This window comes from Liolophura sinensis, chromosome 12 (genome assembly GCF_032854445.1).
Source record: "Liolophura sinensis isolate JHLJ2023 chromosome 12, CUHK_Ljap_v2, whole genome shotgun sequence".
NCBI classification, from domain to species: Eukaryota; Metazoa; Mollusca; class Polyplacophora; order Chitonida; family Chitonidae; genus Liolophura; species Liolophura sinensis.
Genome location: NC_088306.1, coordinates 15412056 through 15425847, shown reverse-complemented (window position 1 = coordinate 15425847; position 13792 = coordinate 15412056). Strand labels below are relative to the sequence as shown.

Below are 13792 nucleotides of genomic sequence, written 5' to 3'. Positions count from 1 at the left end.
ATCACCCGTTCGGGAAGAACGGGATCCCTAATAAGAAAAAACAGAACAATTACAATAGGGATCCCGTTCGGGAAGAACGGGATCCCTAATTAAACACATTAGTATTATGACAGCACCGTCGGGACTAAACCAGTCGCGCCTCACTGGAGTTGTGGGCAAAGAGCCTCCCGAATAGAGGGGTATCCTTGACGACCTTTAGTCTGACCTACATAGAGCATAGTGGGAGAAGCCCATGGTAAATGTTTCGAGACTGCACAAAACATCTAGGTTGGCCCCTCCGTTGATCAAGAAAACAGGCAATCTATCCACTTTTAGAACGAGGACGGGCGTAGACAGATGGAGAACTTACTGAATTTAAATTCTCACACCTCAGTTTTACCTCAAACTCTGCCGAAAGTGCGTATCACAAGCACACTGTAGCAAGTGAACAATATCCCTATACCGAGTTGAAAGTGGTTTAAAGAAAACAGACGGCATTGTAGACTTGATTTTCGTCGCCATGCGGCAGGGAATGAAATGTAAGATTTGGGCCATTCTAATTCTCCCAACTTTCATGATGTCCATACTGATATGGGCAGAATCAATGAGGCTTATGATCAGCGGTAAGTTGGCATTTATTTAACTCCGTATATATTTGGCTTTCTTTATGGTTAGTATTTCACCTGGTTAAAGACTATACCTGAAACTTAACGTTAAATATATTCCTACTGAAAATCAAAATCGAAGCTACATAGTTCTGGCAAATGTCCAACATTTATACATATGGAGAACTAACCTATAGCCTAGCCTACTACTGCGTTAGACAGGAACTCTCGAAGTACAGAAGCAAAATGCTAGTCTTCTATATCAATAGAAGAGGAGAGTTTCAATTGTAGCGAAATAACACCTGCATGAGACGTTACAAACTCCACTCCTATTTTGCGACAGCTTGACGACTGATACTCACCAGATCTGTATCGCTGAAATACCTTTATATGCCAATTTATTAAATATATTTACGGGATGTGAACGGATAACACCGTTCTCCCGATAATACTACCATCGGGCAACCTTCACGTAGCCTGAACAATTAAGCATTCGCCCATTTCATTGAGACCAACAAGTGTAACCCGCAAATTTACCCTGTCGACCTGAGAAGTAATACGTCAAGTAGCCTGTCTAGCGTGGACATTTTTAGAATTTACAGGTTTGTTCACTTCATTCACCAAGAGTAAAAACAAAGGTGTGACCCGTCGGGAAATCTTTAAGCCTCACTGTCAAGTACTGTAGTTAACCCAAGTAAGGTGTGGATTAGCAACCAAAGCCTTCACGAAGTTTAATGGAGGAGGTGAGGGTTGCTAATATCTCATATGTCGTGCCACACCCAGCTCCGACTCTGTGGATGTAACCGACTGGGGAAATTTTAGCTCATTTTCCGCAAGTTATTTTACGGGTGAAATAAGAAGAAAAAAATTTTTTCTACGGCCGACGGACCCAATCTTGAGAATAATCCGCTGGCATATTACGAGCAACGAACAACGTTTTAATGAGTCTAGATTGACTAATGGGTGTATAATCACCCTTCTCTCTGTGTAGGGGAGTCTACCCCTGGGGAGTCTCTATCCTGTCATCTCCTTCGGCAACTCTAATGGGCCAAACTTACGGCCAGAAATTTTCGGATAAATTCTATGTGATTTACAGTAAGGTGTTTTAGCTGATCCCTTGTACATTATTCGCTACGATTATTGCCTGTACAGGTTGACTTTGAACAGGTAAATGCACGTTGTCCTAGACACATGATACACTGCACAAATGATTAGCTCAGCCTGTTTGTCAGTTGCTTTGCGCGGTTGTTGTCGTGAAGAAAAACAAAACTTTTCATTGGCGATATTGAAATCAGTTGAAAGATTACGGTGGCCTATTCAGACCCACAGTCACCATTTTTAATTCCGTAGATAACAACAACATCACTTTATCAACTTTACTACTCAAGGGAAATTGGTGAGTCTAAGAGGAGCCTCACAGCTGCATCCGTCATTTTGTCAAAAGGTTGCATGGGAAACTGATCAGTGGAAGTGGATATTCCAATTATTATTTGAAAATTACTGGCAATTCCAGATATTAAATAAGTTTAAATTGTTTAAGAAAACTTTGACTTTCCTAGGTCGTTTTTTTTTTGTTTTTGTTTTTATGTTGTGTTTTTTTTTTTTTTGTTTGTTTGGTTTTTTTATTTTTTTTTTTGGTTTGGACATTTGGATTAGATTATGATGTCAACAGAGCCTCTTCCCAACTCTCTAAATACCAAAAACGTGACAACAGATTTTGAAAAGGTTTCACAAATTTTAGTTCTACTGTAATAATACATTTTATATTATGAACACTCCATATTTCAACATCGTAAACTACGACAGATGGAATCATTTGGTCAGATAACTCTAATATACTGCGAAATGGTAGATGTACATCCCGTTGTTGTTTTTTTTAAGTCAAGAGACCAGGGACAGATTTCATAAAGCGTACTTAGCTAAGTAAACACTTCACTACAATCACAACGTATGTTGTAGAGATATAAATTTATTTATTTATTTGATTGGTGTTTTACGCCGTACTCAAGAATATTTCACTTATATGACGGCGGTCAGCATTATAGTGGGTGGAAACCGGGCAGAGCGCGGGGGAAACCCACGACCATCCGCAGTAGAGATATAGGGCCTAAAGTGCACTAAGCTAAGGGTTACTGAAGAGTAAATATATATTTCATGAAACCGGCTCCCGGGGTCCGTTCTACGAAGCAGTCGCAAAACTGCGCCGGGCGAAATTTTCATGACAACGTACAGTAAAGAGATACGTCACCATGGTAACTGCGTTTGACGTACCGTTGCAACGGCTTTGGAGTCCTTAAATTTTTCGTTGTTTTCATGTTATTGTTTATGAAATCTGACAACACCACACGCATTTGAGTAATTACACTAGTGACCTCAGATAAATTGCATTTATTGATTTTTTTTACCCATTTCTCTTTAAGTGCTACTTGCTATTATTTATTCATTTACATGAACAGTTGTAATAAAACCCTAACTGAAGTAAATTGACAACATGTTGGATTTCACCGGTCACGTAAGACCATCACTCCCCTCCTTGTTTCGGGCTAACCCTATTCTGTGTAGTATTTTATGTTGTAAACTACACCAAAATAAGTATTTTTGATTGTGATTGTGTGGGTATGCTGGCTTGGCATTTATAACCTTTCGCTCGACTGGACGTACTTTGTGACTTTCTAAAAATCCACTTAAAGTGTCTGCGCCTGTGGCGGCGTATTCCGCAGACGATCTTGTCCGCCCCGAAATTCGCATGTATCAAGTACTGTGTCCGCTCCAGCGAATTTAGACCGTCGATAAATCGAGCTGACCAATCAAACAACACCGAACTGTGTTGAACTGTGAAATTTTGTTTGTGTCACATGGTTTACTAGATCACATGACATAACCTCATGACCACGATGGATGGAAAAATCCGCCCAGTGTGCTGCGCATATCGTCAGCGTATTTCACGGGAGATTAATATCCGCCTAGTGTGTCCCCTGGCTGATCACAGTGCAGATTCAGTGGTGTCATTGAAAGTAGAATGAAGGGCTTTGGCTTTTCCTACATAGCAATAACCTTGCCACCTGAGGGAGCCGGTGATCTATGTTGTCAGTCATAGAGTTTTAGTCTCTACAAATGCTGCTTTGTTCAAGGTCAGTGAAATATGACCATAACCCGTTGACGTATGAAACACAATCCTGAGCGCCTGAAGTATTCAAATCTTCACTACCCTCCCTGTAGTATATAACTCTCTGATCCAATGGCTTGGTGTGTTTGTATATTAAATGTCATGCCTACACAGCACTTTGATTATTAATTCTAGACCAGTTACGCCCAATGAATTGCATTTATCTATCTAATTCTGCTTAAGCCACAGTGCTTGGGGGTTTGTAAGCCTGCGTTATTACTTTTTATTTATTTGATTGGTATTTAACGCCGTACTCAAAAATATTTCACTTGTACGACGACGGTCACCATTATGTTGAGAGGAAACTGGCAGAGCCAGACTCACGACCACCCGCAGGTTGCTAAAAACCTTCCGACTGCCGAAGAGGAAGCCAGGATGAGCTGGCTTTGAACTCACAGCGACTGCATTGGTGAGAGTCATTACGACATCCCTGTGTCATTACGCTGCGTTAGCGCGCTAGCCAACTGAGCCACGGAAGCCCCCATGACTTTTCAAGCAACACATGAACCGTTGGAAATAACGCCATCTGAAATAAACTGACTAGACGCTGAATAGTAACACGTGTGACTATTTCCCTATTCTCACATTATCTTCACTGTTCTGGTGTTACTATTTATCGTGTTGTCTTTTATATCATAGCCAGTAGGGGAGTTTTGAGTAAAAGGCTTTTATCTACAAAGGTAAAAGGAGTCCGACTGTATCATGTGACATGTCAATAATAACTACCATTGATCGCATTTGCTATAACATGGGCGTGTGAAAAAAGTTTCACAAAAAGTTACTTACAGTAGATGAACGATAGAGAAATTCCAGGATCTGAAATGCTGTGAGCTTGAGACCTCAATATCATGTGACCTGTCAAAAATAACTACCATTGATCGCATTTGCTATAACATGGGCGTGTGAAAAAAGTTTCACAAAAAGTTACTTACAGTAGATGAACGATAGAGAAATTCCAGGATCTGAAATGCTGTGATCTTGAGAAGTTCCTAGAGGAAAGAAGTGTGTCATTTGTGCCTCAAAAACACAATGAGATAAGTGGTTCATAATTTAATGTCAACAAAGATTGCTTAACATTTTTCACAAGTCACATGACAGAGTAGGACTGTTTTTACCTTTAACGACAAAAGAGTTCAAGCTCGAAACTCTCCTTGACAGATCGAAATGGAATAGGTTGTCTGAAGTTTGGATAATCACAGGCTTGGGATTGAGCGTGGCCTCACAATGAAAACAAACGTTCCGGAAGCATACCTAAAACGGTTTAGCCTCATTTCGCCTACTTTCACACCTTTATGAGTCTCATTTCGCCTACTTCAGATTTTTCGGACAGGCATCCTGTAGATGGTTGGGGGCACGCCCCCTAATGGGTTCCTACTGAGCGTCATTCACTCATCGGCTGAGTGAACTTAGTAGAAGCGCAATGCTCACTGAAGTCTTGATGGGGAATACCGTTTGCATCAGAGTGACACTGACAGAACTTTACTCACTTATCACAATAAATACGATCGCAGACGTTGAGACAATCATTGGCATGATTTGAACCATGGCAGCATTTGAACCTATACAATAAGCTGTAACATGCTACCACAAAGAGGTTAATCCCACCAATTGACTCATGTACATATGTAACCAAAATATTCGTGTGTTAAAAAACAAAAAATAAATAAAACACTGATTTGATGGGCCACGATATCCGCCAGGAAAGTGGCCCTAAAACCAGTAAATAAACAAAAACGAGACAATCATTAAGTAACATCATGGCAGCAGTGCAAGCACAACTTGAATTCATACCAACTACGAGAGGTGGGGTAACTCTTGTGTGGAATAATTACGAATACCGACTGAACAGAAAAAAATCTGATTATCGGACTCTGGACGAGAAGCTACAAAGATTGAAAGAACAGTTGCAGGGAGAACAACTGACATTGGTGGAATTTGCGGACAAAGCATCGTTCTTGCTACACTTGTAATTTTTAACTGTCATCATTTATCACTTATCTATTTACCACTCTTATGTATTACATTCCTAACAATATGTTTTTTACTATGATCTATGCGTCCATCTTTGGGTCATTCTTTTGTCCACACGGTCCCTGAGGTTTAATCGGATTACACCCTGGAGTTTTAATCCCATTAAATGGTTATCTTCACACCTTGGGGATTATCATTTCGCCTACCTCCAATTTCTAATTTCAAACAAAAGAAGTAGGCGAAATGAGACTACACCCCTAAAACCCAGCCGTTTACATAACCACGACAGGCAACCAATAATTTTCGGGCTAATTTTGGGGCTTTAGGAAACCTGTATTTTAAAGCCATTTTTACACTCCAAGTGATCAAAGTGCAGCTGATATACATACCTTGATTCTCGACATGTTATAAACGAACTTTGTACACGATTTGTGTCCTGATTGCATTTACGCACCAAGGGCATCCATCGAGTAATGCTGATATTATAGAAAACTGTTCATGGTTGGTAACCTTAATAATCCTGATGCACGAAGTCTGCTTGTGAGGGGTCCCAAGTATAGAGAGCCGAGAAACATAAATAAGAGAGCTAGTAAGAAAATTGTTCTTTCGGCGCTTGAAAGCTTGGCAAAAAATGGTGTAAACGGGAGGAGATAGAACCTTCAGTCCATGACACTTGGCTTGAGCTAGTAAAGAAAAAGGTTGTGTATGCAATCCACCTTATAGATTCTAATTTAAAAGCTCATGCGACAGCCAACCAAAATTCTGAAGGGTCCTAGCGTGTAGAAAGCACTTGGTGATCTTCAGAGAAAATACGTTAAGCTCCTAGTAATATAATATTTGCCTGCAAAAAATGATTACTACCAGGTTCTTGTAGAAGTGCTTTATATCACTACAACAACTGCTACAACATCAACGTATTCTAGAACAACCAATACTCTGGAGGAACTATTTAAAATATTTCAGTCGTTTCTCAGAGGAGTGTGTCACAACTTTACTCCAAATATATATATATATATATATATATATATATATATATATATATATATATATATATATATATATATATATATATATATATATATATATATATTAATCTCCATGCAAAACTCGCTTTACTTCAGTTGTAACACCAAAACTCTATCTACTCTCTTAACGAAGTCACTACAAGAAGTACAGTCATTTTGGAAATAATACTGTTGAGCAACTCCAAAAAATTCCGACATTAACTGTATGTGGGATCGTAAAAACTCCAAACGTCTCATTGAAGAACTAGACGCTCAAATACGCTCACTGTATAAGGACATCTCTGCTAGGGATTTCTCCACTTTCTATACTACAATTCCTCACCCAGAGTTCATTGATAGAATTTCGTCACTAACTGCATAGGTGTTTAATAAAACCTACCAATGCTACATTAATGTCAAAAGCAACAAAGCCTTCTTCAGCCACTCTCCATGCAAGGGTTACCATTCATGAGATGTTTCGTTGTTTGTCTTATTAGCGAGGTAGCGATCTTTCTCATTCACTATACGGTATATTGATGATCTCCTCGATTTGGATAATCCATATATAGCAAAGGCTGTGAAAAATATATATCCACTTTCGCTGGATTTAAAGCAGACCCTCCAGATGGTACATCTTGTCTGAACCTGTATTTGTACAACCGCCAAAACGGTTTCCTCTCAGGCTGTACGACAAGAAGGATAGTTTCAGTTTAGACAGTGTAAATTATCATCAGTCTATTTGGACAGCAATTTACCGAAGGTTCCTACATAAGGCGTTATTTATTTATTTATTTGATTGGTGTTTTACGCCGTAGTCAAGAATATTTCACTTACACGACGGCGGCTAGCATTATGGTGGAAGGAAACCGGGCAGAGCCCGGGGAGAACCCAAGACCATCCGCAGGTTGATGACAGACCTTTAAACTTACGACCGGAGAGGAAGCCAACATGAGCTGGACTTGAACTCACAGCGACCGCATTGGTGAGAGACCCCTGGGTCATTACGCTGCGCTATCGGGCTAACCAACTGAGCCACGGAGGTGTGGTACATATCTCATTATAAATTATCCTTAGGCTACTTGGACAGCAATGTACCGAAGGTTCCTGCACAAGATGTAGTATATACCTCACCTACATATGGCGTGGCACATACCTCACCTTGTTGTTTTTGTTAAATCCTATGTGATATGTGACTATCAACATCACAATCAACATCACAAGTTATTACTGCTCCCCCCCCCGCCCCCCCCCCCCCCCCGCCAATAAATAAAAACTACTGTAACAAGATTATTCCATCGAACGCCTTCACTCTAACTTTTTAAAGTTTTACAATGAGTATAATTATCTTTTAAGTACATATGGACCGAGCGTCCAGAATCCCTGGCACTCTGCTTCATGATTGTGGCTATCTTCGCTTAACCTGCAGCTAGGGGATATGTATTCATCGTTTCCAATTAGATCGCCGCGTTGGATTTTTGAACAGTTCAAAACCCAACTTATTCATATTTTATTATTGACAACTTATATTCTAGCATGGTACACGACTTGAATACTGATTTCACTCGTATAGAACATACCTCGCGTCTTTCCAACATCATTGAAAACTGTTGACTGCTTCTCTTTGCGTGATTCCACCATATTTTCGAACTTCATATACTTTCTTAGTTCTTTGGTGGTTTGTGTTATACGTCGTTTAGTGGATTGGTTTGCGATTATTGACCCTGAAACATCTATTTTAGTTGACGGCTGATATACACATGTCTGTTTCGACGAACAGATACACCATGGAGAGTAAAACTATGGAAGCGACGACAGTATGATGATTGGTAAAGGATTACACGTAACGGGTGAAATAGGGCAACCTGACAGCTTACCTTTCTTACGTTTTTATTCTAATTGTTCATGCTTCGGTAGTAGCAAATTAAACGCCCCCTAGCACCATGACTTAATCAGAATTAAGCAATAAATAGAGTGATATCAATCGTAATTTATTAGATGTCTCCAGTCTAGAATTAGTCAAAATGGCTGATGCGGGATTGCAGCATAAAAGACTACAGCATAAGCAGTAAAACCCGAGCAGCGACCACAGGCTGAAGCTTAGCAAATGGTCACTCCTAACCGGTGAAGTATTGCAACCTGGATGTTCATCTTACTAAGGGTTTTATACTAACTGTTCGGGTCAATGCTTCAATTGCACCACGGCCCATAGCAATATAGCTGAAGTTCTAAGATCGTTACTGGGTCCAAAGGGAATAACCCTCAACAGGTACAATCCTCATTCTGATGGAAAATGCAGATTTTAAGCTCTACTTCGCATTATCTAGACATCAAGTCAAGCATAACTTTTTACCATCATAGGGAATGTTAATTCTCGGTAATGTCGTCTTTTGCTCTCTGTGCCCTAATCTTTTTAAATGCATGAGCACGCCCATCAAGGTAGCTTTGTCCATTAAAGGTGTCGTCTCCAGTATGTGTACCGTGCCGAGTCAGAATGCCGTGTGTAGTAAGTGTACCGTGCCGAGACAGTGGGCCGAGTGCAATAAGTGCACCGTGCTGAGTCAGAGTGCCGTGTGCAGTAAAAGGGGCCCTTATACACTAGGGGTTTCACGTGTCTTAAGGGTGCCGTACTCCGTTAGGATGCGTGTCCCGTAATGGTGCCGTGTGCAGTAAGGTTGTGGTGTGCAACAAGGGTGCCATGCCCACTAAGGGTGCCGTACCCAGTAAGGGATTGTTGCTCAGTAATGGTGCCATGCACGGTAAGGAAACCTTATCCAGTAGGGGTGTCGTGTCCTGTAAGAGTGCCATGTGCAGTAAAGATGTTGTGTGCAGCAAGGGTTCCAATGTGCAGTAACGGTTCCGTACCCAGGAAGGGATCCGTGTCTCGTAAGGGTGCCGTGGCCAGTAAGGATTCTTGTTCAGTAAGGGTACCCTGCGCAGTAAGATGGTTGTGTCTAGTAATGGGGACGTGTCCAGTCTAGGTTGTCTTCTCCATTAAAGATACCATGAGCAGTGATGCATTAAATTATGGTTGCTATCGTCTCAGTAAATAAATAAATACATTTTTGTTTCAGATGCCGGCACCAGGATCGTGCTAAGAGAAAGAAATGAAGACAGGCTGCGTATGCATGATAACAAAAGTCGGCCACAACAAGAGTCCTTGCCCAAGCTCTTTGAAATTCCACCGAATCTGTTCGAAAACGCTCTTGTGGCGGGAAAGGTGAGGCCAAACAAAGGTCAGTAAAATAGGGAGATGTAGAAACGCTATGCAGAATTGCTCAGTCTTGGTGAGTTCTTGCGTTTGAAGATAAACATTAAATAAATCTATAAACTGCGCAGCATAGCGGGTCACGTCGAGTTAGAGGTACTCACTAAGATCACTTGCTATAGAGCACACGTCTTAGGTGTTAGCCTGATCTCAGCCTTGGTACTGAACTCTCGCTGCAAAGCGTGCTGCCGTCACTTATATATTAAAGGAGAATAAAACATGTATATTTTTCCAAAATTAGATGAAGGATGGTGAAAACTTATTTGCAAATATGGTCTTTTTTCGATTTTTTTGCCATTGAGAGGAAAAGGGTATAGTTGAAAATATTTTGCATGGTGGGTATTTGGGACTACTTCTTGGTATATATCGTCTTTGCATAATAATGCTTTTAATAAATTTGATGCATGTCTAATCAATTTGTTTGAATGTAAATTTGTCTTATAGAAAACCTATGCATTTCAGTTGAATAATGATAATACTAATTCATATATTAAAAAATCAAAATCCAAATTCAAAATTGAACACATTTTAAGCTGAAAAGGCCGGGTTGTGGCTTGAATATATTTATTAAGGGTGTGTTACATTCTCATTTATGACTTTATTACGCCTAGAAAATGCATACCAAAAGGTGGTCCCAAATACCAACCCTACAAAAATTATTTTTAAGTGTTAAGTGAAAAATTCTTGAGTGCGACATTAAAACACCATTGAATTAAATAAATTTGAAAAAAAAAACAGTGATGTAAACAGTTCATTTTTGGATATGATTAATACACGTCATAATTATGTTGTGTGTAACAATTCTGTCCATTTGGATTTTCCTCCCAATAACTCAAGATTACAGCGTACCCTTTTTCCTGTCTTTGTACAGTGAAGTTCACGTTCGCTATTTCCTCCATCGAGCGACAGGAGAATGCAACCTACATCTTTAACACCATTGACTCGCTGCTGGCCAATGCCAACGCCACGCAAGTGGAACAGGTCGCTTTCGTCATTCTACTGGCGGATTTCGCGGAGTCTTCCAGGCAAAAACTTTCCAAAGCTCTTGTACAGCGATACGAAAACCACTTCCAGTCGGGTCTCATGAGAACCATTCAAGCTCCGAGAGATTTTTACCCAGATCTGGACAATCTCAAACTTACCTACAACCACCCGGTGCAGAGAGTAAATGGCGTTCCAAGCAGAATTACGATTTCGCGTACTTAATGTTGTACAGTCGTGACGTGGCAGATTATTATTTGCAGCTGGAAGACGATGTAACCACCGTTCTAATTACATCGGAATGATGGAGGACTTCGTGAGGAATCATAAAAGGTTTATCTGCCTGGAGTTCAGTGAACTCGGATTCATTGCAAGCTATTCCATTCTTACGATCTTGAAAAACTTGCCAAAATGTTGATGTTGTTTTACAACGAACAACCTAATGATGTCACCTATTTACATTTCAATAAGTTGATGTTGCAGTCAGGAAGAATCGTGAGAAAACCGACACTGTTTCAACACCACGGATACTACTCGTCATTGTCCATAAAAAGAAAAAATACGAAGGACAGGTTCTTCCTAGAAAATAAGATAAACCAAACAGGCAACATGAAAAAGCAAATTAAAATAAAAAGTTGAACAAGACGCGTTCAAACGTTCCCAATCATCAAAAGGCGAACCTCACGTACGAAGTCGTTAAATACGTGTATAAATATATGAGTCGTGTTAATGGACATGTAAATTATTGTTATGCATGCCTAATAATGTGATATTTCCACTTGCTATGCCATCAGCGACTTGTTAGCCAATTATTTCCATGGCAAGCCAATGCTATCAGCAAACTATTCATTCTGAAGACCGACGGGATATATCGCCTGGACTGCGTTATTTGATGTAATGCCGCGGAGTGTCAGATAATCAAATACGTGTCCCCCTGTTACATTCTCTCTTCCAGCAAAATTTAAGATCCAGTAGAGTTTGCCGCCATTTCTCCACTGATATTCCTCAGGCAGAAGCTATACATGTAAATATTGTGAACTGAGAGCGAATTATCCTGTCAGAAGCATTACAAAAGTGCTATATAACTTTTGTAGGTATATTTTGTTTTCTGTTTTTGAAAAACAAAGATCTTGGGGGTATAATGCAATTGTACCAAGAGCTAAAGGTACTTTGTGGTAAATACCAAGATTTGCATGACAATATCATATGAAATTGATGTGCCTCTGCTGATTTACTATCAAGATGCAATCTTGAGTGAAATTAGATAATATAAATTATATATTGTTATAGCGTCATTTGGGCATCTTACTGTATGCGCTTTTCTGTTAAAAGGATTGTTTGGTCACACATATATATATATATATATATATATATTTATCAGGTATGAGAAGCGTAGAGATGTCCTGCAAGCTCTGCCGTGTGCAGCGCCTATTTTGCAGTTAATTTTTGTGAAAGTGTTTTGCGCCATTTGTGTTAACAGAAGTGTGGTACATACAGAAAGTGTGTGTGTGTGTGTGTGTGTGTGTGTGTGTGTGTGTGTGTGTGTGTGTGTGTGTGTCTGTATGTATGTATGTATGTTGTACGCACGGGATTTGTACATTTCCCCGCTATCTCTCTTTGCGGGTTTTTTTTTCGCGTAAACAACTTATCTTCTATCATTATCTATGTTACATGTGAGAAAGTCAGTAATTTGTGCTACAGTACTTGTCATGATTCTGCTACAGTAATTATGTGTCATATATGTGCTATAGTAATTATGTAATGTTTGTGCTATAGCAATTGTGTGCCATATGTGGGCGACAGCAAACATGTCATGTTAGTGCTACAGCAGTTATTTGTCACATGTTCTACAGCCCTTGTCATGTTTGTGCTACAGTGATTATGTGTCATGTTTGTGCTGCAGTGATTATGTGTCATGTTTGTGCTACAGTAATTATATGTCATATGTGTGCTATAGCAATTATGTCATGTTTGTGCTGCAGCAATTACGTCATATGTGCAATAACAATTATGTAATGTTTGTGCTACAGCAATTATGTGTCATATATGCTACGGCAATTATGTCATGTTTGTACTACAGCAATTATGAGTTATATGAATGGTGCAGCCATTATATGTGCCACAGCAAAAGCAGTCCTGCCATGTGTGCAATAACATTTATACATTCCTAACATACTGAAAATATTACACTATTAATACGATACTTGTTACAATTGTATATAGTTTGGACATTTTGTATTATAGGTATTTATATATTTACATAATTTCATGGGAGTCTGCGCATGCGTGGTGTATGTAACAGGGCCCAGTCATACAGGGCCCAGTCATGCCAGTGGGGGTAGTGCGGCACAGCACGGCACAGGGGTTCCTTTGATGAAAAAGGGCAGGTAAATAAATATGTGTAAAAAGTACCGGAGGTAAAATATGCGGAAATTTCATTTGCCTATTTTGTATCTGCTTTAGTACCCTTAAAAATTGCTTTTACGCCACATGCCACTGTTTATTGCTTATTACTTTTTAGCCCATTATAACATAATAAATGTGCAATTTTCTACTTATATTCGATTCATCTGAGTTTATTCTTAATCATAGCAGTTCTGTGTGATAAGACTGAGCAGAGGGGAGGGAGGAGTTTTCGAGACGGGGGGGGGGGGGGGGGGGGGCGTGTGAGTAGGGCTATTAGCTTGACATACAACATAGAACTAGAAATAAATTACCAAGATGATAACGAATAGTTATCAAAGATCGAGGATACGATGGAACGAAACGATAACATGGTGTGTCACACAAAAGTATAAAAAAAAATCACAGCCTTGTCTTG

The 13792-nt window shown here is 39.8% G+C and overlaps 1 protein-coding gene across 1 annotated transcript; it reads left to right on the top strand.

The window, feature by feature from the left end:
- The first annotated feature begins 354 nt into the window (after positions 1 to 354).
- LOC135479456 (alpha-1,6-mannosyl-glycoprotein 4-beta-N-acetylglucosaminyltransferase-like) lies at positions 355 to 11707 on the top strand. The gene is made up of 3 exons (XM_064759288.1): positions 355 to 602; positions 9797 to 9958; positions 10862 to 11707. The coding sequence occupies exons 1-3, from the start codon at positions 500 to 502 to the stop codon at positions 11194 to 11196; spliced, it is 600 nt and encodes a 199-aa protein (XP_064615358.1). The 5' UTR covers positions 355 to 499; the 3' UTR covers positions 11197 to 11707.
- The last annotated feature ends 2085 nt before the right edge of the window (positions 11708 to 13792 follow it).